Here is a 24,881-nt window from a genome sequence, read left to right on the forward strand (position 1 = left end):
TGTGGTTGTTATGGGAATTGGCCAAACCCCTAACAGCCACTTCAGACTCACTTTGGGAGTCAATGCCATTCATTGACTCCCCTGGCCGATTGTGGCTCAAGAGTTGGCAGTTCGTCTTGCAATCGGAAGGTTGCCGGTTCAAGCTAATCTTGGACAGTTTCGGTCGTTGTGTACTTGGGCAAGACACTTCACCTACCGCCTACTGGTGATGGCCAGAGGGGCCGATGGCGCGATGTGGCAGCCTCGCCTCTGCCAGGGCAGCTGTGGCTACAACAGTAGCTTGCCTCCACCAGTGTGAGAATGAATGAATAGTGGAATTGTAAAGCGCTTTGAGGGTCTCGAAAAGCGCTATATAAATGCAATCAATCATTATTATTATTTCCAAAGTGAGTCAATTCCATAGACTCCCATGTTAAAATGCCCAACATAACAGCATAAACATGTTTACAGCCTTATACAAAAAGAGTTTTGATATTGTGAGAACATTCCCTGTTTACCTGTCATCAAGAACTTCTGAGCCAGTCTAATCTCGATTCTTCCACCAAAGCATCACCCAATTTTTTTGAGGCTCTGTGGAAATCAGAGACCACATTATATGCTGAATTTCTTTTTATAGCAGTTCTGAGTCTAATCAAATCTTGTTATTAACAAAACCAACAATACAAGTTTCAAAAAACACATTTCATGATTGCCCAAAGCCCAGAAATTGGGAAAAATATATTTATTTTATGTATTCTGGTTATAACAAATTGACAACACTCATCTACATTATAATGAAAAAGCAATTTTAATGATATTGTCAGTTTGTTAGAGCTCTAAAGGTCTCAGCAAAGCCTTCACTTCCTGTTCTGTCGTAGGAACGTCAGTTAGGTGCTGAAGAAAAGGGCGTCCATGGATGCAGGTGTGGTTGGCGCCACCCAGCTGCTGTTCCATCCGCAGGAGGGTTTCCTTCACATCTTCTCTAGATAAATTTGTAGGCAGCTGCCGGGTAAGTCGGACTGCTTCACCCTGTGAGGGAAAAAATTCGAATTAAATTAAACAGCAAAAATATCACCGTGATGCTGTGTTCATTTTGTACTCAGAGCAGCTCTCACTTGTAGATAGTTTGTGACTTTCAATGGCCTACACTCCCGCACAGTTCTGGCTTTCTTGTGAAGAACTGCAGTCAGGATCTCCCTGAGGTCCTCCACACCGAGGAAAGGCACGCAGTCTGCCATTGCTGTCACTTCCAGATGTCTCTCGGCTGATGTGGCGCCTGGCCAAAATAAGCAGAAAACAAGGATTAATATACTCCAGACGCTAGTACTATCTCCAGGAAAGAATAATAAATAAATATTGTGGTTTACAGCCGAACTGTTGACCAAGTCAAACAAGCAGAGGGCCAAATGGAGTGTTAAATGACTAATAGAAGCCCCAGCAGACTGGAAGGAAGCTGTCTTGTAGGGTGGAAGAATGATGGCTTCTCATTTCACGAGGAAATACTGCGAATCATGCACAATTTATTATTTTTAATACACAACTTTGGATGGTAAAAAAAAAGAAAAAAAAAAGAACAAACCCAGAGAGCCAGGGACAATTTGAAATATCTGTGCAGAGAAATACTGCAGGGTTCAAATCATTCTCTATTCTATTAAATATTTATATGAAAATAATAGCTTAAAACAATAAAATTACCTACGGCAGTAACACATTTACTTTATATTCAGATTTAATTTAAAATATCAGAAAAATTATACACAAGTTTTGGAGGATATTTTCAAGAATATAACAAAAGCAAAAGAAACTCAGCAGATTTCGTGCACTGAAAACATCTTACATGCACCGCTGCCTTCAGTCCAAGCACACCCACAGAGGCTGGCAGTGCCAAATGAAAATTCCTGGAATTTTTTAAAGGGCAACCATTCTCATCACCTGCACACTGGGGTACAAACCTACTGTGAGACCACGCTGTCGGGCAGAGAGCCAATGTCAACTGAGGTGAACCATTCCAGCAACAAAAACAACCAATACTCACAGGACATTGTATACCCTCTGCAGGCAAATATTGAAGAGGTAACATCAAAGCATGGATGAACGAGGTTCAACTGAGGAAGTCATTCTACTTTACTCTGACATCATGTTTAAACATTTGCTGGGATAAATCCTCGAAGTCTTATTTAATAGTCTCATTTCTTTCGCTCATTTACAGGTCCACATTTTTATTCTCGGTCTCTATTAGAGTAGCTCTGAATGATTTACAGTTCAAAACAATATTTTGAACTGTAAAGTTGGGCTTGGTGCTGATGCTAAATTCATCTACTGCCTTAAACAAGACCCCATAGATTTGAACTACAGCCTGGATATAAAATAAAATATAAACATTCTGTGTCTAAAAAGTAAAGTCAACACTGACATGCCTTAAACCTGCAGTCTTTCCAATAGCCAGCAGGGAGCAACTCTTGACGAGCAACATTTTAGGAGCTGGTCTTACTTAAGGAATTTAAGGTGAGTTTAGGTGACGTGGAGGCAGAAGCTAAAGTAATATTCAGCCAATTGTTTTTCTTGAATATTAATAACCCTGTTTTTTGCCCCAATATAAAGACTTACACTGATGTTTTCAGTGTCAATAAGATTACTCATAGATTTTGGTAGTTTTTGTATTTTGCAGTTTATGGCCTTTACATTTAGTATGCTTGTAGTACACATTTGGTATACTATTATGTATTTTTGTGTGCCTTACTAGTCTACGCAACCACCATTGACTGTACTGTTGTTTGTCTTGGCCAGGAAACTCTCCCCAATGACAATGACAAAGGGATGCTTTTATAAAAGAAAGCCTCAAATCAGAAGTAACTGACCCTCTGGTATAACTCTCAAATGTGCACCTTAAACCAGATAACTTTTAAGCTGGAGTGGAAATGGCATCTTACTAATTTAGAAGATCATCATTTAGTTTGGAAAAATAGTTTGTTGCACTACAATAAAATCCTCCATAAAGCTAGAACATCTTACTATTCATCAGATTGAAGAAAATAAGAACCCTAGGTTTTTTCACCACTGTAGCCAGGCTGACAAAAAGTCAGAGCTCTTCATGAATTTATTCACAAATAACATTTTAGCCATTAGAGATTAAATTATTTGTAACCATCTCATAGATGTATGGTAAACCATTTCTCTCTGATTCATTTTTCTGAGTTAACTTCAGTGATTACTTTCTCCTAATCATCAACGTGTCTCCTAGACCCCATTTCTACAAGACTGCCCAAAGAAGTCCTACCATTAATTACTGTTTTAGTCTTAAATATGATCAGTCCATCTATTACTGGATTACTTACTACAGACCTTTAGTAATTCACTAATTAAAGCTATCATTTGACCCAGCTGTCTCAGCAACTCAAGCTAAACAGAGAGTCTTCTTCACACACTAAGGTTAATTATGGAGTTCCACAGGGTTCTAGGACCAATTCTGTTTACATTACACAGAATCTATCTGTGTAATGTAAACAGTATAATTAGAAGGCACAGCATACAATTTCATTACTATGCAGATGATACCCAACTTTATCCATCTATGACGCTAGATAACACACACCAATTAGTTAAGCTGCAGGAATGTTTTAAAGATATAAAGACCTGGATGACCTCAAATTTTCTGCTTCTACAATGAGATAAAATTGAGGTTATTGTTCTCGACCCAGAAAAGCTTAGAAACAAGATTTTAAGCCGATACTTGATTAAAACCAATGGATAGTATTTCCTTGGCTTCCAGTAACACCGTGAAGAACCCTGGAGTCACTTTTGATCAGGATATGTCCTTCAAAGTTCATAATAAACAAACATGTAGGACTGCTTTCTGTCGCAGAGTAAGGGTGAAAAACTAGTCAATGCATTGATTACTTTTAGGCTGGACTACTATAACTCATTATTATCAGGATGTCCTGAAAGCTTCCTAAAAAGCCTTTAGTTGATCCAAAATGCTTTAGCAAGAGTACTGACAGGGACTAGAAAGAGAAAGAATTATTCTCCTATACTGGCTTCTCTTCACTGGCTCGAATTTAAAATCCAGAATGAATTGAACTGAAGTAAACACAATTATGTTTTTGATGAAGTATTTTCAGTATTTATATCAGACACATTAAGAGAGGCACTCAAACATACCTGAATAGAAACTAAAATGTGAGGTTTCTACAACAGAAAAGGTGGTGGTAGAAATAAAACTTCCACAGGGAAGGAAAAAACTTTTAAAAACATTATTGTTAGGTCTCAGTGACCACTGAAAATTAGTTTAGATACTATTTGAATATCAGGACCACTTCCAAGTGCTGAGACTTGATTCTAGAAGGATTTTACTTATACCAAGATTACTGCATTATTTGGCTGTTAACATTTACCACAATATCTCACAAATTCTTCACCCTTTTCATTGTTGAAATGCATAAAGTTAAGTAATCAATCAGTAATTTTGGCAAGTTTAAAATGAACATTTGGAGGTTACTACTGAAAACTCTTAAAAAACAAAAACACTAGAATTGAGAATTTATTGTTTAACATGATAAACAACCTTGTGAAAGACTGGGTGTTTTTCATTTTACCCGCAGCTAATCCGACACAGAGAAACTCTGTCAGACATAATTGCTTGTAATCCCGTTACGGGGACTGTAGGTTTGACATTTCTAACTGCTGAACTATGACATTAACAAAAGCATGAGTCACAAAACAAGAAACTTCTTGCACACAACTTGTTTACTTAGTGGACTTTTTGTTTGCAATATTTACATTTTCCTCATGTAGCCTGGAGATTAATATTATTGAATTTTATCATCATCCTCATGATTTGTTCTTGTAATTTGAATTCTGTGGAGCTTCTGCTTTTATTTTTAGCACCCTCTATGGGTTATGTAGGTAGATTGCCAGGAGTGGTATTTATTTCAGGCTGATTGGATTTGTCAGACCCTGATGAAAGCTTAAAGTTGATATGTGTTGGTTTATTTTTTTCTTCCAAGCTGTTCAAAGAATAAAATTAATCTCTCTTTTTAACAGAAGCCAGAGTACCTGAGTGGTTTTCTGTGGTAATATCCTCATAAAATAATGTCAAGCAACTTTTCCTGGATTTATTCTTTGTACCTGGAGTGAGTTTGACTTTAAAACCATTTGCCACAAGCCTAGGATCAGAAAAGAAGGCGGCTCCATTCAGCTCCGGGCTTTGTTTCTCCATGCTGCACAAAGCCTCTGTGTATTCAGCCCCTCCAAGGCTTCTAAAAAAGAGAAAAAGAGGATTTTAACATACATACAAAAAACAAAGGTAAAAATGCTTCTTTCGTACTTAGCTCTCATATATGTGCATACATTTATACAAAGAAAGTGGCTGTGCACTTTGCTAGTGAAACGTGAGTGATACGTTACCCATCTGTTAACTGTATAGGGTTCTGCAGACTCGCTGCTGGAAGTATATTATTCTCTAGAAGTCTCTTAAACAGCAAAGCTTCCTCCACTCGAAATGGGTTTAACAACATGAGCCTCTGACCACATAAAATGACCCAGGCGCTCTGAGAGGCCAGCCGGTTTACAAGACGGAGGCCCTGCGGCGCTGCGCTGCTCTGGGATGAGAGGCGCTGAAGCTGCAGCCGCAGGGCAGCCACGCTGCAGGGGAGGGGCTGTGAGGGCTTAGGAGCAGGGTTCTTCATCTTCTTCTGAGGCTGAGCGGCGAAGAGCTCATCCAGCAGCTGCTGGTTGGACAGCGGGGCCTTACGTTTCTGACCCTGCATATGGCTCCTCACACCAGGCTCTCTGGGGCCCTCAGCTGAGGCCAACTTAGTCCTTTGTTCATGATGTTCCAGGTGTTTTTTTGCCTTCTCTTCATACCTGCAGAGTTAAACCAAGCCTTGTAATGGTAGTTATGGCTGTTTCTGCTATTAAATCAAAACCTCTTTTCTAAAAAGTGTGCATAAATGAAACAAAGAGAATGAAATGAGATCAGCATAAACGTGTATTTTTAGTTGAACATAGTGGAAAAACATGTCAAACATTGAAAAGTTGGGATGGGGCAAACATAAGACTGTAAAAGAGGTGGTGGAGTATCTCACAACTAATGAGGTACAGGACTAGCCTGACTGGGTTGTTTTTTGTTGTTCTGTTTGTTTTTTAAAAGCATCCCTGAGCAGACAGGTCTTTCAGAAGTATTTAAGGGAGTATCTACAGATTGTTCATGAGTTCAACTAATTAGAAATAACTTTTCTTGATGAAAACAACAACAACAACAACAAAAACCCTTTTTTGGTCATATACAGTTAATAATATCATAAAAGATGGAAATGCAGAGCAGGGATGTCAGACTCATTCTGCTCATGACCAAACCAAGCCAGTTTAATCTCAAGCTGGCCAGACCAGTAAAATCATTATCTGGAACAGCTGTACATGTAATGAAGTCTGGATTCTGAACCATTCATTTACAAAACAGAGAAGAATAAGTGCAATTTGAACAATATTCTGTCTCAGTTTTTGATATTAAACAATTTACTGTGGTTACAAAGAAACACTACTTTGCTGTTATAAAGCAGGTTGTAGATAATGTCTTTATCTGAAAAAAGGCTGCAAAACTAACATAACAGACTGTAAAAAGCTCAAAAACTGTGCTCTGTCAATCTGAATATTTTGTACTTTGTGTGCCAGATTCAACACTTCAGCAGCTGGAGCTTTCAGCCGGATATAGTGAAATCTCTGCAAGTAGCAAAACTAAAAAACCAGTACCGAATGTTCACAGTATTCAGCCTTTGGAAAGTACATCATTAAAATCAGACGTGTGGTGGAAATCACTGCACATGCTCAGTAAAAAACAGGGTCAGTGAACACAGTTCACCACTTCTTCCATAAAAGTCAGTTAAAATTTATCCATATAAAGATAAAAATAAGATAAAAATGACCTATGATCTCTCTCGGGAGGAGATTTTCTCTCAAGAAGAAAATTAATTCTTGAACTATTTGCCTACACAATCATTTAAAGAGTGGTGAACTGGTCAAACAGTCAGCTTCTTTAGGATCCCAGCCTCTCTCTCAGTCTTTGAGAAATACCACATACTGTAAGCGATGAAAGCCCAAAATAAATGCTAAGAAAAGGTTTTCGCCCACACATTCTTACAGAGCAGCTCCGATCTTCTGAAAAACTTAGCTTCTCCAGGATGCTCTTTTTATTACCAATGACATTAGGAATTCACCTAACCAGCTCTGAGATATTTCATTTAAAAAAAATTGTATTTCCTTTTTTAGCATAACACAAATCATTGTAATCCGCTTTTCTTTACAATGTACACAGCATCTCAAGGATTTTTTTTAATGGGGTTATAAATTACATCATGAGTACCACTTTGTTCCCAAAGATCATGTTGAGAAGTTGACACCAGGGTACATTGGGTGCTTTCCTTAACAAAATAGTAATTTTATCAACTCCTGTTTCCATATACTGCATCTGAGCATTTGGTCTGATGCTTTACCGCCTCATTATTTAAATAGCATGTTTCACAAATTCATGTTAGCATGCCACTTAAGTGAAAGGTGCAGAGTTATCTTATTTCACGGTTAAGACAGCAGTACAGTGAAACACAAGTCTGAACAGATGTCATTTTCCATATGCTCTTCCATACCTTATTAAAAGATCCTATAATCTGCTGATGCACACTTTCCAACCTTGCAATTACTTTAAATTGGTATGCAGCAATCTTACATAATTGGGTTCAAATGTTTGCAACACAGTGTAATGTAGTAGCTCAGCAGTTAGAAATCAAATTCTGACATGTACGAGTGCATCTGGGACAGTTTCTAAGTCACTAATGACAAATTGACAAATGACTGAAAAGTACTGCACACGTTTAATGCAAACCTTGAGCCAGGAGGATGACAAACCATTCTACCAATATTACCGTCACTGGAACAATAGGTCAATAATAGCTTAAGGGTTTAAATCCCGGCCAGGGAATGCATCCAGTAAGGGTTCCCCAGGCTAGGACCTGCCATGCTACTCAAGGTTACTTTGGAACATGATAAGAGACTTGTAACTGAAGCCCCGCTAGCTCAGGCATCACCCGGATTAATAAGGTCTGGGTCAGGAACCAGGATATACTGATGAAAAGTGTGCTTTTGGAACAAGGCTATGGCATAAGCTGGCATGGGATGACAATAGGGAACTGTTGGAAAGATACTTTGAATGCAACTCCAGTTAAGGAGGAAAATGAATGGGAGAGTGACCCCCAAACTGGGAGAGTGGCTCCAACAGATTCCAGGAATGAGATGTCCAAAAAAAGCATAGTCCCAGGAACAGTAAAGATACTGCCCTAGACACTCAAGTCCCCAAGCCCCTGGTAGAGGAACTGAGATTGAAGGACAAACAAAGAGCACCCGGAGGGCAAGTGGGGAATTTTTTTAAATGTATATGCACATTTTATTTCCAAAAGTATTTGCTTGTGTACCTTCACACGCATATACACCTGAATGGCATCTCATTCTTAATCCACAAAGTTTATAATAATGTGGGCCTTTCATTGCTAAGATAACAACTTCAACCCTTCGGGGAAGGTTTTTCATAAGGTTTAGGAGTGTTTACTGGAATTTTTGGAAATTCTTCCAGAAACACATTTGTGTGGTAAGACACTGATGTTGGTTGAGAAGGCCTGGCTCAGTCTCCGCTCTTATTCACCCCAAAGGTGTTCTATTGGGTTGAAGTCAAGACTCTGTGCAGGCCAGTCAAGTTCTTCCTCACCAAAGTCAGTCACCCATGTCTTTATGGACCTTGCTTTGTGCACTGGTGTGCAGTCATGTTGGAGCAGGAAGGGACCATCTCCAAACTATTCCCACAAAGTTGGGAGCACGAAATCGTCCAAAATGTCTTGGTATTATGAAGCATTAAGAGTTCTTTTCACTGGAACTATGGGGCTGAGCCCAACTCCTGAAAAACAACCTCACACCATAATCACCCCCTCTACCAAACTTTACACTTGACACAATGCCAGTCAGACAAGTACCGTCTCCTGGCAACCAGCAAACCAAGACTCATCCATCAGACTGCCAGACAGAGAAGCGTTCATCACTACAGAGAACGTGTCTCCAATGCTCTAGAGTCCAGTGGTACCGTGCTTTACAGCATTGCATCTGACACTTGTGTTTGGTGATGTAAGGCTTGGCTGCAGCTCCTTAGCCATGAAAACCTTTTCCATAAAGCCCTCTATGCACATGTCAAGGCAGACGAGCTAATCTGAAGGCCATATGAAGTTTGGAGGTCTGTAGCGTTTGACTTGGTAGAAAGTTGGTAACCTCAGTGCTTTATGCCCCTCAGCATCTGCTCTATGGTTTTATGTTTTCTACCACTTTGTGGCTGAGTTGCTGCTGTTCCCAATCACTTCCACTTTCTTATAATACCACTAACAGATTACTGTGTATTATTTAGTAGCGAGGCAATTTCACGACTGGACTTGTAGCACAGGTTACATCCTATCGTGGTACCAAGCTAAAATTCACTGAGCTCCTAAGAGCGACCCATTCTTTCACAAATGTTTTCAGAAGCAGTCTGCTTGATTTTATACACCTGTGGCCATGGAAGTGACTGGAACACATGAATTCAATGATTTGGATGAGTGAATACTTTTGGAAATGTAGTGTGCAAATATTTTAACCCTTTTTGGATGAATATTTAATGAGACTATCTTCTTATATCTTGTATCTTGCTGACAGGTATTTATATTTTATAACTTATTAAATAATGCGCATAACTGGCCAAGGACTGCAAAGAGAGGTAAGAGCTAAGGCAATTTTTTCATCTTTTCGTGCATTATCCTTTCAAATTCAAGAATAAAACTAAACATTTGCTTTTTTTTCCTGTTTATTTATTTTAACATATCCGTCCTCATCTAACCTTCATTAATGCCAATCCTTTGACTCTGAGGGGAGCCGGGGTCAAACACAAATGCTCATTACCTCCATGTGTGCTGCGCCAAGTCTGCCCTTGACTAGCCAACTATGTGTCAGTCCTCATGCCACTTATGCGGTGTAAGTGTAGGTGAGATTTTTAAGTGGACAAAGGGACATGTGCGAGTCTAGAAATGGTCTCTAATTAAAATTGAGTGAATAGGAGTTTATATCAGTGAGTATAAATTAAATCAGTAGTTAATGCCTGTGTTTAGTCGATATGCATGGAAAGAGAAAACAAACTTGAAGCTTTAATTTGCCAAATTTAAATAGAAATGAGATGTGACCCTCTGGACAGACCAAGAGGGGACATATCATCATTAGGAATACCTGTTGCACTACGGAAATCTATGTTACCTCACCCACTATTAGGCAAAGTTGTGTGGAAATTAGAAATACAGCTCGTATCAATAAAATTTCCACAGCAGGCCTCTCACATGCAAATGGCAGGTCAGACTTTCCTCTCTTCCATCTCTGCCTTGCAAATAACAAGAGATGGAAACTCAGAAAGGTGAAGGTCTGGAAACTCACTTCTTACGGTCTTCCTCCCTCAGATTTTTCCACCTCTCATGGATAGCGACGCTGATGTCCTGCAGGCTGGCTGTGGGTTTCTCTCTCAGGACCTCAGCTCTGGCTTCCTTCTCAAAAATAGTGACAGGAGACAGCGGTGCCCTCATGGTGCGGTTGCTGATCATGTCATAGGCTGTCAGGGCAGCTCGCTTCTCCGTGATGGCATTTAATGTCTTTTTGCTTGAGCTGCTCTCACTCATGGCCTCATCTGGGACAGAGTGATTCTGCTTTGTAGGTCGATGAATTATGACAGGCTGCAGGGGTTCTCCTGATACCGGGTCAGTAAGAGCGGTCCCCCGGCTCCAGTCCTCAGCTGAAATTTGGACTTTGCTTATAGTTGCAGCTGTCATTTTATTGTCCACAAGTCTCTCCGGGGATTTGCTTGCTGGCTTTGTCACCGTCTGAGACATTTCATCATCATAAAGAGAAAAGTTAGACTCAAGATCAGCTGGAATCTGGTTTACAATCCAGTCATCTGCTATAGAAGAAGAGGAGCTGCAGTTTGAGGCCTGGCGGTCCAGCGAGGTGTCAGCACTCGATTGTTTGGGTCCGTCTCTGGGGACGCTATCATTGCTGTGACTATTCTCTGCATTTCGTTCACTGTCAGCCTGCAAAGGACTAGATGGCGAAGGAAATGGCTCAGAGCTGAGGTGTTTGTCAGCTGGGAGATCAGCGTTAGGCCGAAATCCATAGAGAGAAACCAGCAATGCCTCTATTGCAGTCAATACAGTCTCCTAAAAAACAGATGACAAAAGGTCAATTTCCTTTCTCAGGAATCTCTACAGCCAAACAAATAAACTACAACTCACTTTGATTAAGTTTGAGCTTTGTGGTTACCTTGTTATGAAGAAGAACCTGAGTCTTGTCTGGTGTCAGATTAACGTCCACCGATGAAGGTGGAACAGAAATTTTAAGCATAAGGGTGGGATATCGATTTCTGGCTTGGTCGTCTGTATACTGAGCAGTATAGTGCTGACGCAACAGCTGATGGCCAATCACAAAAAAATAAAATTTGCAGAGAAACAAATAAACAAAAAGTTTTTAATCCATAAAAATGTATTTATTGATTGTTTTATTCAAAATGAGTTTACCTTCATTATTTCTTTGTGCTGGACTGGCCGGTTGTTGACAAATATAAATGTTTTGTCAGGGTTAGATGTGCTCGTAGAAGAGTAATCAGCTCCAGGCTTTGGGAAAAAGCCCTCCAAAAGAATCTGAGAAAAAGAAAAATTAGTTATCCAACACAAAGAAGGCTAATAAGAAAAGGCATGCCATGCATTAAAAACTAGAAATAAGTCAAACAGGAATAAAAATCCAAAAAGAAACAAAAGCACTATAACATCATTCATCTATTTTCCACCGCTTGTATAGGATGTACAGCAGTCTAAATAAAGATCTTGCTCTTCCCATTACCTCCCCAAGCTCTTTCAAGGTGATATGGAGATGTTCCCATGCCAGATGAAGGCGATCGTGGCTCAAGAGTTGGGTGTTCGTCTTGTAATCGGAAGGTTGCCGATTCAAGCCCAGGCTCAGACAGTCTCGGTCGTTGTGTCCTTGGGCAAGACACTTCACCTACTGCCTACTGGTGATGGCCAGAGGGGCCGATGGCGCGATATGGCAGCCTCGCCTCTGTCAGTCTGCCCCCAGGCTACAACTGTAGCTGCCTTCACCAGTGAATGAATAGTGGTATTGAAGGGTCCCCAAAAAGCGCTATATAAATGCAATCCATTAATATTATTATTAGATGAGATACATAATCTCTCCAGTGTATCACTGGTCTGCCCCAAGATCTTATACCAGTTTGGACATGTTACAAAACACCTCACTTAAAGGGGGTTTACAATGCTAACTGGTCAGATGCCATCTGGCTCTTTTCAGTGCGGAGGAGCAGTGACTCTACTCTGAGTTCCCTTCAGAAGAAGCTCACTTTTGCCATCTTATTCTTTCAGCCATCCATTGCTTGTGGCCAGGTGAAGGTAAGACCAACCAGGTTTAAGACATTGGCTTCACTTTTCATAAAGTCTCTCCTCACACTGTGGCAGAGGAGCACTAAAGCCACATTTCCATTTCGTCTCTCTCTAATTCTGCACAATTCTGTTGTCCATATATTAAGGTTATGATATTTTACGGGTTAAAATGATCAGACTCATAAAAGAGGACCAAAGTTCCCTCTTCTACATGCAGGCCTGTTTTTGGTGTTCAGCATTTTCCCATTAAAACTCAGCATCATACATGATGACCTTTCACCCAAAATCATGCCAGAGGAGGTCCTAATGAGCTAAAATCGACGACTCAGCATAAACCTCAACAACTGTACTTAAAACTCCATTATGAATGCAAGCTAGTAAGAAATTATGGAAAACTATTAATGTTCAGCAGATCGCGAGGAGTCAACAGCTATGCTTGTTTCCACATGGTCTCAGGCTCATTATTAGCAGCAGCGCACGCCAATGAAGTTAATAAATGAACTGCTGTTTCAGGTCAGGGCACACATGCGTTTCTCCATTTCTGCTCATTAGGGTCACTTTATGAGTGTACGAATGGCACCTCTGGCCCTAAAGGGCCTCGGCTATGTGTAGTCAAGCTGGCAAAAAGCGAGTGTCACATTTTGTTCTGCAGAGGAACAGCTCTTACAGCTCTCCCCTAGCGAGGCTGGAGAAATTGTCAACCCGGTCCCCTTGATCACTGAAGCTTTGTTCTTAGGGACAAGGTGGAGAAAAGTTCCCTTTCATTGCTACGGGGAGTAAGAGGAAAAGGTGAAAGGTTGTTCTCATAACCGGGCACCAAGCAGGAAAATAACAACAACAAAGGGGAAAATGAGAGAGAAACAGGGTGAAAAGGGCTGCTCCATATCTGTCAGAATAGATTAGTTTGGAGCCTGACAGCAGGTAGGAGCCACATGACACCTACCGTGACCAAGCAGAAAGTTACAGCTCGACGGTAATTCAATTACAATCTGCAGAGCAAAGCTTAGCTAACAAAAATCACTCAGCCCTCATCAGGAAAGAACTCAAGAGAAAAGGGCAAAGAAATTGTTGGCCAGCCACCAACTGACCACATTTGCTGGCTTGAGCCCAGGCGTTCATGATGAGGTTATTAGCTCACAATCGAGTATAACGTGCATGCTCCCATTTGCTCTGCAGAAATTATCCATCATATCCAGGCATTAAATGTAGTATTGGCAGCTAAGCATAAGGTCCTAAGGTCGTAATCATTAATCATCACCAGTGCAGATCTGGTTATTTTTAACTTGTTTTCAAATATTTTCTTAGGTTTTTGAGCGCTAGTGTTGCATAACATTAGCAACACTGACTCTAAGAAGTCCTGTTATGCATGCTGCAATGTTACACAATATTTTAACTGATCTGGATCTCAGGATGTGTTTGTTGACATCAAGCTTTCAAGGTGAGCGAGGGGAAATTGTGCTTTTCAAACACAAACGTCTGCGTAATGAAGGGCAACGGGGCCACAGGAGAAACAGCATGAGGTTCTAGCAATGAGTAGATGTGTGCGCTTGAGGCGGGACAGGGGCAGTGTGCAGATCTGAACTCATGACAATCGTCCGTCAGGGTTCTGTGCACTTCATGCCGTCTCTTTTGTTGCAATATTAAAATGTGAATTTGGGACACAAAAGGGTTAACAACCGTTTGTGTTCATCTTGCAGAATCGCTCAGCTTTTCTCCAGTTTCTACAGCTTCCCCTTAACTAACCTCCGGTTGCTCCTGGTGATGGTGGCAAGGGATCAAGTTGGCAATAGCACCGGGCCCCAGCGTGGCGAGGAGGGCGCTTCTGTTATCGGCCACTTTGGCCTTCTGCCAAAGGACCACCTGGAACGAAATGACACCCGTCCACCTCAATGAGTCCTCGTCAAGGTTATTACAGTTTTTATTTATTAGCTTTGACAATTTAATTTTCGATGTGACACATTTTTAAAGTGTTTTGATATTTTTTAAGTGCTATAGTCTGTGTTTTGGTCTTTCCTATAAAACTGAATTTTTGTCAGGGCTGAGGCTCAAAAAGGTCAGAAAAAACGTAGGAAAAGAAGAAACAAAGGAACCTTTGGTAAAATACACATATATGCACATAACAATATAGCCAAACAATAAAGAGTAATGAAACAGGAATTCGTAGTTAATTTAGTCTTGCAGGGCCAAGTTGCAGGTTGTCCAATGGTAGTTGGAAAAGACAGAAAAAGAAGGAAAAGCAAAATAGGTCCACTGTACCAAAAAGCAAGTTTCATCGACAATCACACTGTATAAACCCCCTAATGCTGTGAAAACGTTTAACATAATGTAGTAATTAAAGCTTGGACAAAAATTAAAATAAATAAATAAATTTAAAAAGATTTCCCCACATAAATTTCTAAATGTGTAAATTTTTCAAATAAGTAATCAAGAAAAAAACTCAATGCTGTATTTTTAGCAGCACCACAGTTCAGAAAATATTTTAGGTGCAAAATATGTTAACATCAGTATGTGTCTACCAGTGAATTTATCTCCTGGGTGTTGATTTCTAAAAGCACACACTGTGTTGCAGGACGTGTCTCAGATATTAAATTAAAGTTGGCACCTATAAACGGATAACTCCTGTAAACAGTTCCTGAAGAAACTATGAAACATGACACAAGCCAAATGGCAGAGCTGGAGATAAAGGATAGGGGGCAACTAAGTGCTGATTGCACAAAATGGGTTCAGTACCCTCCCCTGACGAACTCCAAATTGATTTCTATGAAAGCTATATGGTGGTCGTGTGCTCCCTTCCCTGACCTGCACCGCCTACACACTTCTGTGTACAAACTGGCTGCAGCCTGAAACTGAAGCAGAGGTCAAGTCCGCAGCTGCGATCAGCAACTTAACTCAGGCATTATAATCACCCAAATCGCAGCCACAGTCAGCTGTATTTGTGTTGGGGTGCCTGATGGGTAAGAGACGAAAATGTCTATGTAATGAAACAAGTAAAAATAGCTTAAATTTGGAGTTGTGGTGAACAGGAGATCACACAACAAACTCTTCTGCATTGCGGATACTCCTGACCACTCTATTCACAGAAAGCAGCACTTTCTCCAGGACTCTGCTCCACTACTACAGGAACATGCAATATTTCTTTTTAATTTACTTTTTATTTATTTCCTTGTCTTGAGTGTAACCACTGGTTTGCACTTTATTGTGAACCCTCTGTATTTCCATCCATGAAAACATCTCTTGATTGTAGACTTTGACTTTGTGTCAAATGATACATCCACCTCCTCATCTAACCTTCTTGACTTCGTACGATGTTATGAAATTGTATTTCTTAACCATAGAAATTATTCTGTGCTCAACCACACTTGTCTTCTGTAATCTTTCAGCCTTTTCGGTGTTGCTGGGCTGGCTGGTGTATTAGTTCTTTTTAAGCCACTTCTATAGCTTTTGTTCTCTCTAATAGATGGATTTTGGTTTTTCAGCCTATCGATGACTTCATTCACTAGCATCTCATTGGATCTCATATTGGCAGTTTCAGTAAAAAGCTACCAAATGCAAGCACTTAGAATACTTTCAGATATTTGGTCTTTTTGGACTGTCATGAAATAATGAGGGAATAGGCCTCACCTGTTCCAATACTTTTCTTAAATCCCCATTTTCCCTTCATACAATGTAATGTGTACAGAGGCAAAGCTCCAAAAAAAAAAAAACATCCTGGTCCAAAAACTGCATATAGTGCTTTTTGGATCATATTTTTCCGACATATTGTCATCATACATTAAAAATACTAACTCTTACATGATTCTACATATGAGAACCAAGAGTTTTGTTCCATGTTGTCATACTTTTACCTATTTAAGCCATCCATCCATCCATCCATCCATTCGCTTCCGCTTATCCTTTTTCAGGGTTGCGGGGGGCGCTGGAGCCTATCCCAGCTGTCATAGGGCGAGAGGCAGGGTACACCCTGGACAGGTCGCCAGTCCGTCGCAGGGCCAACACACAGGGACAGACAACCATTCACACTCACATTCATTCGCACATTCACACCTAGTGGCAATTTGGATTATCCAATTAACCTATCCCCACAAGCTGCATGTCTTTGGACGGTGGGAGGAAGCCGGAGTACCCGGAGAGAACCCACGCAAACACGGGGAGAACATGCAAACTCCACACAGAAAGACCCCGCCTGATGTTGGAATTGAACTCAGGACCTTCTTGCTGTGCGGCAACAGTGCTAACCACCGTGCCACCGTGCTGCCTATTTAAGCCATTTTTTAATATTTTTTAAATCATATTTTATTGTCCCCTTTAGTTCTCAATTAAGATGTTTTATTTTGCTAGACTTACTAAACTATGTATTCTGATTTTTTTTCTTGTGTTTTTATTTCTTTTTTGATGTTTTATTTACATTTTTACTTAAAAAAAATCTTCTTGTCTTTTGGGACATTTTATGTTTTGAAATAGTTGAAATAGTATTTTACTCTATTTCTCCATGTTATCTTACTTTATTTAAAAATGGTCACCTTTTTTTTTTTTTACTGCAACACAGGCCTTTCCAAATTTGGGGAATAAATTACTAAATATCTAAAATGGTACACTTCTAAATTATATAAAAAAAGACCAAACACGTCTCTGGTCTAAAACCAAATATCCCACAAAATGACTTCTTTTTACTTTTCAGTTTTTCACGCTGGAAAACATGCAACCTGAATATAACTAATGAGAATTAATAACTGTTGTTAGGTCAGTGTTTATTTATGATCCATCTCTTCACAGTTAATTAAATGACATTAGACATTGTGAAAGATGATATATTACTTAAGTACACATGTTATTTATGTTCAGTTAAGCTTGTGTTAGTCAAACTCATCCAACAATCAAATTGCTACCATTTGCTAAATGAGCCAAACAAACGGCAACACATGTTAGGGATTCACGCCTCTCAGAGCATCGATGTTTGCTCTTAAAGTAATTTGAACTATAGCATTCCCTGCAAGCCCAAACAATGATGTCTGCTACATCATGCTGTAATGTTCATGGATGCACTTGGTAACATTTTTCTTGCAGCAGCATCCAGAGGCACTGTGGCTTCAAGGCTGTAAATTGCCCCCAGACCAGGCATGAATTCAGTCCCTGGGTCTGGATTAATTTGTGAGTTTTCTTGAGAAAATCAAGATGACATTTCACATGTTTTTTTTAAATTAAATGTTATATGCATTTGTGAAGTGATGACGCAAAGTATTTTGCAATCAGGGCTGCTGCCTGATTAAAGTAAATATCAATCACAATTATTTTGGTAACTCTGGCAATTACAGTAATTTTTCTTAATGCAAAAAAACCCAAAAACAAAACAGCCGTAGATAAGAGTGAGACAATAACCCTGATAAGACACAGACAGTGCAGGGAAAGGCATACAAAAACGTCAGAGCCTTTGTACTAGGAATGAAATGAGAATCGATATTATGATTATTTAACACAATCATTCTCAGAAAACAACAGTGGATTTATTAAACTTTGAAAAATAAATAAAAGCATTAATATATTATTATTAGACTTCCATGAGCTTTAATTGTAATTCAACTAAATAAACTCAACACTACATGAATGCAGTAAATCTGCTGCAGGCTAGTGGGAATGTGGCAGGGAGTGAATCTGGAATTTTGTGATCAGGGGAAAAGTAAAGGAAACGGATGTGCTAAAAGCTAAAGCGAGAAAATGATTGGAAAACTGAATGTAGCACAATAATGTTTTGATCTATATTACCTTCTTTCAGTAAAAGGTGGAGGGTAAAAATATAGCTGAAATTAAAATTCAATTAACTGCACAGGTAAAACAGACCTTCCAAAAAATCCCTGAACTCAGATCCAGATTGACTCCAAAAGCCCCACTTCTGGTCGAAATTTTAAGCAAATTTCTTCATAAATGTTTAAGTAATCTTGCTACCAAACAAATCAATCAATCAAACAAATATTAGAGCTCTCTCACTTAATGACATTTACCACTAAAAGGGATCCTCAAATATGCAGAACATGCTCCCCTTAAATTGTTAGACATGTTGTCTAACAATTTAAGGGTTGTGTGTTTGTCATTCACAGAGGTTTTGTTTCAGCAATTAGTTGCATTAATTATACTATTTTGATCACCATCTGACAGACTGTTGCATCACAAGTATTTGTAAAATGTCTGCAGGTTTTATTGTACATCATCTAATCCTGTTTAAAGATTCTCAATCAAACATTTCAGAACAAAAGATTGAGTTCGAGTTTCTCAGATGTGACGTTTTTATTAGTTTCATTTATTCTATGTCACCATTTCTTTTGTATCTTTTGGTTTTGGACTATTTTACTTATTTATGTACCTTGAAGCCAACACGGATCAAAATCTCTTTTCTTTCTCTTTAAGAAAAAGTACAATAAATCGTACAAAATAAGTCATTCAAAAGAGATACGTTAAGATTTTCTGACATTACTAGAACCAAAAAGGATGAACATAAAAAATAATAAGGCAATTAATCAAAGCTTGAGCTGTTTCTGTTTAAACTCGGCTGTTTGAACCTTACTGGAAACAAATATATTCTTTTGCATGTTTTTATTTTAAGTTTATTTATTAATGAGTGAAATTTTTATCAACCTAAATGTAGAAAATGTTCACTAGTCTTGCAGTGTTTCGGTTCGTCTTTCTCGCCTTGATAAAATCTTTAGTGTTTCTGGAGCGCCTGTAGAAGCTAAATGAAGATTTTCCATCACACGTTAACAATTTCACAGCTCACCGACTCGCATTAGCACTGACAAGAAACCAGCAGGAGGCCAGAGACAATTTCTGTCTTCAAACAGGTCGGCCAAGCTCCTCGATATTTTCCTGTAATTGTCCGTTTACACATCTGAGGACACAACCACAAGGACAAAGGGCAAAAGATGCCCGAACATCTTACAGCTGTAAGGAAATCTGGATGGAAAAAAGAGTTTAATGGCTTTATTACTTGGCTCTCTCTTCCAGTATTTAATAAATTTTTTGTTTGATTTTTGTTAATCCCCCAAAATGGACCAATATACTACTCAATAAAAAAATACACTTGTGCATTAAAACTAAAACACATTACTTAATGCATTGCATTGTCTTTGCACCCCCCAGATACAGTAGGAGGAGTGATAGTAATGGCATTAATCAAAATAGTGAAGACAACTTAACTAACTGACAATCTAACAGTATCTAACAGTAATCCTAAAGAGGTTTTCAGAGTCTTGATACATGTCAGTGTTATCAAGATGGCTACAAAACAGTACATTTATTTTCAAATCCTTAATTTAATCAGTCTGTCTTACTGAGAAAGAGAACTCTTTATCAATAGAGACCTGTGTATAAAAAAGGTAAACAACAACACAGAGAACACACACATGCTGTGTTTTCATATCTTTGTGGGGACATCTAATTGACATAATGCTTTCCCTAGCCACTTACCCTAACCATCAAAAAATGAATGCCTAATCCTAACACTTAGCCTACACCTAACCGTAACCTAATTCTAACCCTGACACTAAAACCACATTTTGAGTCTCAAAAATGCCTTCAAACTTATGGGGACTTATGGGGATTTTGTCCCCATAAGGGCTGTTGGTCCCCACAAGCATAGTAGACTTCCAATTTTTGGTCACCACTAAGATATGTAAACATGGTCTCTCTGACACACACAACCACTCTCACACTCTATACATGGTCACAAATAAAGTGAAAGAGCTGCAGATACAGCAGCTAGTTGCATCTATAGTCCCATCACACATACATGCCATATTAATATATAAAAAACTGAAGGGGATTTTCAGCTAAAGGGAATGTCATCTGAAGGCTAAGGCGGACACCTAGTGGTTGCATCAAGCTAAAGCTTTAAATCAGGGTGTTTGTATACAAAGGTGTTGTGTTTTTTTTGTAACCACAGTGGAATATGACTGATACTCATCTCTATCTTTACTTGTATAAGCATCTTAATCACTTCCTGGCCAAACTTGCGTGTGACATTAATCTCCAGTAAAGCAGTAAAGAGTAATATGGTGTGACTATTAGGGAAAAGTGCAATGTTACTATTTCTGTGGTCTTAGTTTTGAACTGCCTGCTATGGGAATGGATCCATGTTACTTCAGAATTCATAAGTTTGCTGTTTGAATCAAGCTTCAAATTGGATTCCTCCATCTGCTGATGGAGGAATCCAATACCACCCTCTACCACCATCTGCACCACTTATTGGACAAGCTTACTACAATACAATACCTTAAGTTCTTTATTGCATTATATTTTGATTTTTATTCATTAAATACATCTTTCTTTTTTCTATTTAATTGTAATAATAATAAGGTGCAATAATAACAATGTGCAATAAGCATACACTTATTCTTCTATTTGTGTTGTGTTGTGTTTTCAATTTCATTGTACTATTGTATTATGTATGACTGTGAAATGACAATAAAGAGTTATCCTATCTTATCTTATCTTATTTAGACCTATTTTATTCTGTTATTTTTTATTTATTTTATTAAGCTTCTTTACTTAACAGTTTTAATTTGTCTTGGTATATAAATCTATGTTGCTGTTTTTCTTCTTTCATCAATCTTTCTTTTTCGTTGTATTTTTATTTGCATTTTTTGTGGCTTTTTTTTAAATTACTTTAATATCTGGTGTGTGCTCTGCCTTGCCTGTATGTACTAGCACTTTGTTTTTAAAGGTTGTATATAAGTAATGTTTATTTCTCTTCTTAAGTTGTGTGGACGAGTTACTGACCTTATTGTGAACGAGCATGAGTCTCAGCTCCGGTTTGATAATGGCGTAGGCCATCAGCAGATCCTGCACCTTCTTCAGCTCCTCTTTGCACTTCTTGGTAGAAGAGAAACACTGACGTCTCACTGGAAGGTTCTTAAAAAGTTTCATTACACTCACTGTCGTCCCTGCAAAAGAAACAGAACAGAGTAGGTGACCTAAAATTATATTTTCATGCAACAATTAGAGTTGATAATATGGCAGACAAAAAAATTGCAAAAATTAAAAGTATGTACATAAATAAAATACTAAATGTATTAACACACCAAAAATAGCCTAAAAATTATATCTAAAGTAAGCTTAAAAACTGATGTAAACTGACATTTGTTTGCACTTGTTCTTGTATTTTTTTTACCTTTATTAAACTCGTCCATTGATTTATATTCCTGTTTTATTATTCCATCATTAAAGGACACTTTATACAATTAAACAATAAATAGAGTAACTAAACAGAGTATTTGTGTAATAGTAAATCTACTATGTTTTGCACAGTTATGGATGCAGACTTGCATTTTCCAATTTAACACAAAATAAACAAGTGTACTTGTGTGATAGCATCACTGATTTATTATTTCCTATTTTTATAGATTTCCCTATTTATTTTTCTTTTTGTTACACATAACGAAGAAATCCTTAAAAGAAGATTAAAAAGAAAATAGAGAAATAAATACACTTGAATTACTTCTATTTTATTTTTCTAAAGCAAATATAATCAAGTTAATCAATAAATGCACTAATCAATTAATTTCAAAATAAACTGGAAGTTAAACAGAGAGGAGAATAAGGAGAAAGATTTTTTTTTTTTTTTTAAATTTTGGTCCTCCATACAATCAATGTATTATTATTATTTATTTTTATCTTTCTTTATTATACTCCAATTTTTCCTGACCTTTGCTCTTCTCTATAGCGTTTACCTTACTGAACAATTTTTGGTTTGTCATATTTCATTTTAATTTTTCTTATTGAGCTAACCTATTTAAGAACTTTTGTGATGGGTGGTGTTTGATGTTTTTAAATTTTTATATTCATATTTCCATAAAAGTAAAACACTTCTATTTTTCCAATAATAATTCACGAACAGCACTGTTTATAATGTGTCTGCTGGCTGATTTTGTAAACATCAATATTAAGTTTCCTGCTCACCGGGATTAAAATAAATTCTGCCCTCATATCTGAAGCAACTTAATTTTCGTTTTTTAGATATTTTTTAAAAAGGAAGTTTTCCTTGTTGCTCTGCTGTCTGTGCCGTACCTTGACCTAAATGAGACGGCTTCTGGGAAACAATTTTCCCTGTCAAGTCCATTGTGTACTGGGTGCTGATTTCATCCTCCTCTGTCTTTGTGGTAACAGCCACCTGAAGGGAAATGACACAAAACTTCAGTTTAGCCACATTGAGGTGTCAGCGGCTGTAATTTACACAGCACGAGTGTTTGAGTTTTAATAGAACACCTCAGCCACGGCGCAAATGGAACCCAGCGCCTCCCCTCTGAAGCCGTACGTTTCCAGATGCTCCAGGTCTTCATGTCTGCAGATCTTTGAGGTGAAATGTCTCACAGCCATCACAGGAGTATCTACAGTTTTGATTCCTTGCCCATTATCACGAACCTCTACGCGGTCCAGGCCAAAATTTTCCTAAAATGTCAATAAAAGTAGTGCAACATGAAGGGAAATCAAACTCAAAGCTGTTATGATCTGAAGAGTGACTGCAGCAGCAGTCAAAATGCTCTAATATTAATGATTTATTTTCACTCACATCATTATTCATAATCATTGCATCATTAATGTTAAATAAATATGATAATAAATTCAAGTAAAATACACTAACAGGGGTAATTAACTGGAGGAAATCAGACTGGTTACTGCATTTGCTTCTGCATGAATCAAGGTTTTTAAATAAATTAATTTTTTTCCCCTGTAACATTAGCTGTAATTAAGTACTTTACCAGTTTAACATCAATGCTTGAAGCTCCAGCATCCAGGGAATTCTCGATCAGCTCTTTGACAACATTCACCACAGACGTAATGACCTGGGAGCTGGACAGCAGACGCACAGTGTCCGGGGGCAGCTGCTTCATGACTACAGTTATCTGCTAAGGTGAAACATCTGGATTTAGTGGCACATCTAGTCACAAGAATAATAGGAGAATAGCTGGCCAAGGGATAGCCCTTATAAACATGCTCCTGATCTTTCTTTTGATCCCTTGCAATAGTGGGTGACACCACATATTTGATTCGGCAGAGTATTATCCTGGATGTCCCCAAAAAGAGGATTTGTGTCCTCTGACCAATTTTATTGAATGTAATATTTATATGATCTTGGTTATCCACATTTTCAGTGGTGTCAGACTGCTTTAAGCTCATCAGATACATGCAATCTGCGCTGAAGTGGGGTGGACAAGTTCATAAAATTGTACACAAACATATAAAGAAAAACGTGTCCAAGTATTTCCCTTTCTTTCAGTGTACAGTACAAGAATATTCTTCAGTTTGTCGACACTCACTGTGTATTAGGGGCATGCATGATTCAAACTTTTTTAGTTTATTGAAGTCACTAATTAGATTTATTGTATTTATGTGATTTTTAAAAATCAGGAATCCTGTACAAAAATCTCAACCCAGAAACCTGCAGGTTACTCCCTAACTTCTTACACCTCCAGTCTTTATTTTAGCTGCCTGCTCAAACACAGCGGGCCATCCCATGTAAGTGTTTATGAGTTCAGTCTCTTAACTTCTCTACATGAAACCCAAAGAAACGCTGAACCAGCTTCAGTGGACCCTCCTGCAGTTAAAATCTATACATGGAAATAAGAGCAGATATTTCAAGGGGACATTTTATCTACATTAATTAACAACTCTGCCTATAGACGGAATCCTTAACTTTTCAGGCGCTTCTGCCAGAAATACTCGTTTACTGCTGCTGATTAAAGAAATAGTATTTACGGTTTGTAAAATTGGCTGCTCCTTGATACATGAAAACGTCCTTTTATATCGATGAATTAGTGATCACAGCTAACAGTAATTTACCAGTAAAGGCAGTCAAAAAAGCAACGGCACTAAGATATATTCACTTCATTTAAGGCACAATTTATCCACATTTCTTTAAACACAAAATGAAACTGTACTTTAAGACTAGCTAACTGCTCTCCACACCTCCTTTAAGCTGCTCAGACTTGCTAGCTCAGATTTAAATTTAAATTTTAGTTCAAACTTACGTACAGATGTTACAAAGCCATAATTAGCTCAATAAAGCGGCTAAATAATACTAACATAAAACTGCTTCTCTGCTTCAATCGTTCATAACAACAGACACGGAGAACCACAGGCGGAAGTTACTGTTTTCCCGCCCTCCCCCCTTCGCTGCATATTGATTGGCTATAAGTCAGGCGTAGGCGGAGTCTAAAGAGCAGTCTGCCCGGAGTTAGAGCTGGCAGTTTTGGGCATTGTTTTTCTTATTTCTCATTTTATTTACAAGAAATCTAAAAATCAGTCAATTTGTCTGTCGCACCATCTGCAAAACACAATTCATAGCAGGTCTCACTACCATCTTCTAAACGTTCCCTTTCAATCTTGATGTTATTCTCTGCACCTCTGCACCTGTGGCAGCTAACACAG

The 24,881-nt window shown here is 38.5% G+C and overlaps 1 protein-coding gene across 6 annotated transcripts; it reads right to left on the bottom strand.

Annotated features, from left to right (window-relative positions):
- Positions 1–712: 712 nt before the first annotated feature.
- On the bottom strand, positions 713–24,628 carry pms1 (PMS1 homolog 1, mismatch repair system component). Of its 6 annotated transcripts, none has more exons than XM_085249118.1 (13): positions 24,537–24,628; positions 23,213–23,359; positions 22,719–22,901; positions 22,521–22,623; positions 21,234–21,397; positions 14,211–14,327; positions 11,592–11,714; positions 11,338–11,484; positions 10,462–11,234; positions 5,383–5,841; positions 5,104–5,234; positions 1,095–1,255; positions 713–1,008 (listed from the first exon to the last, which is right to left on the bottom strand). In XM_085249118.1, the coding sequence occupies exons 2-13, from the start codon at positions 23,342–23,344 to the stop codon at positions 808–810; spliced, it is 2,694 nt and encodes an 897-aa protein (XP_085105244.1). In that variant the 5' UTR covers positions 23,345–23,359; positions 24,537–24,628; the 3' UTR covers positions 713–807. The 6 variants fall into 6 exon arrangements, with proteins under 6 accessions (XP_085105244.1, XP_085105247.1, XP_085105245.1 ...); XM_085249121.1 differs by having other exon boundaries at positions 23,213–23,356; positions 24,537–24,608; XM_085249119.1 differs by having other exon boundaries at positions 24,486–24,591.
- Between the last annotated feature and the right edge of the window lie 253 nt (positions 24,629–24,881).

The sequence above is a fragment of the Mchenga conophoros genome, linkage group LG16 (genome assembly GCF_057382185.1).
Source record: "Mchenga conophoros isolate Kocher_MC1m ecotype Shallow Benthic linkage group LG16, M_conophoros_male_GT1.1, whole genome shotgun sequence".
Taxonomy (NCBI): domain Eukaryota; kingdom Metazoa; phylum Chordata; class Actinopteri; order Cichliformes; family Cichlidae; genus Mchenga; species Mchenga conophoros.

Excerpts from the sequence above, each read along its gene's own strand:
- pms1 (XM_085249118.1), bottom strand. The coding sequence starts at position 23,344 with ATGAAGCAGCTGCCCCCGGACACTGTGCGTCTGCTGTCCAGCTCCCAG. Across the intron at positions 14,328-21,233 it reads TCATGCTCGTTCACAATAAG|GTGGTCCTTTGGCAGAAGGC; the intron begins GTCAGTAACTCG and ends ATTTCGTTCCAG. Across the intron at positions 5,842-10,461 it reads AGGGAGGAAGACCGTAAGAA|GTATGAAGAGAAGGCAAAAA; the intron begins GTGAGTTTCCAG and ends TTAACTCTGCAG.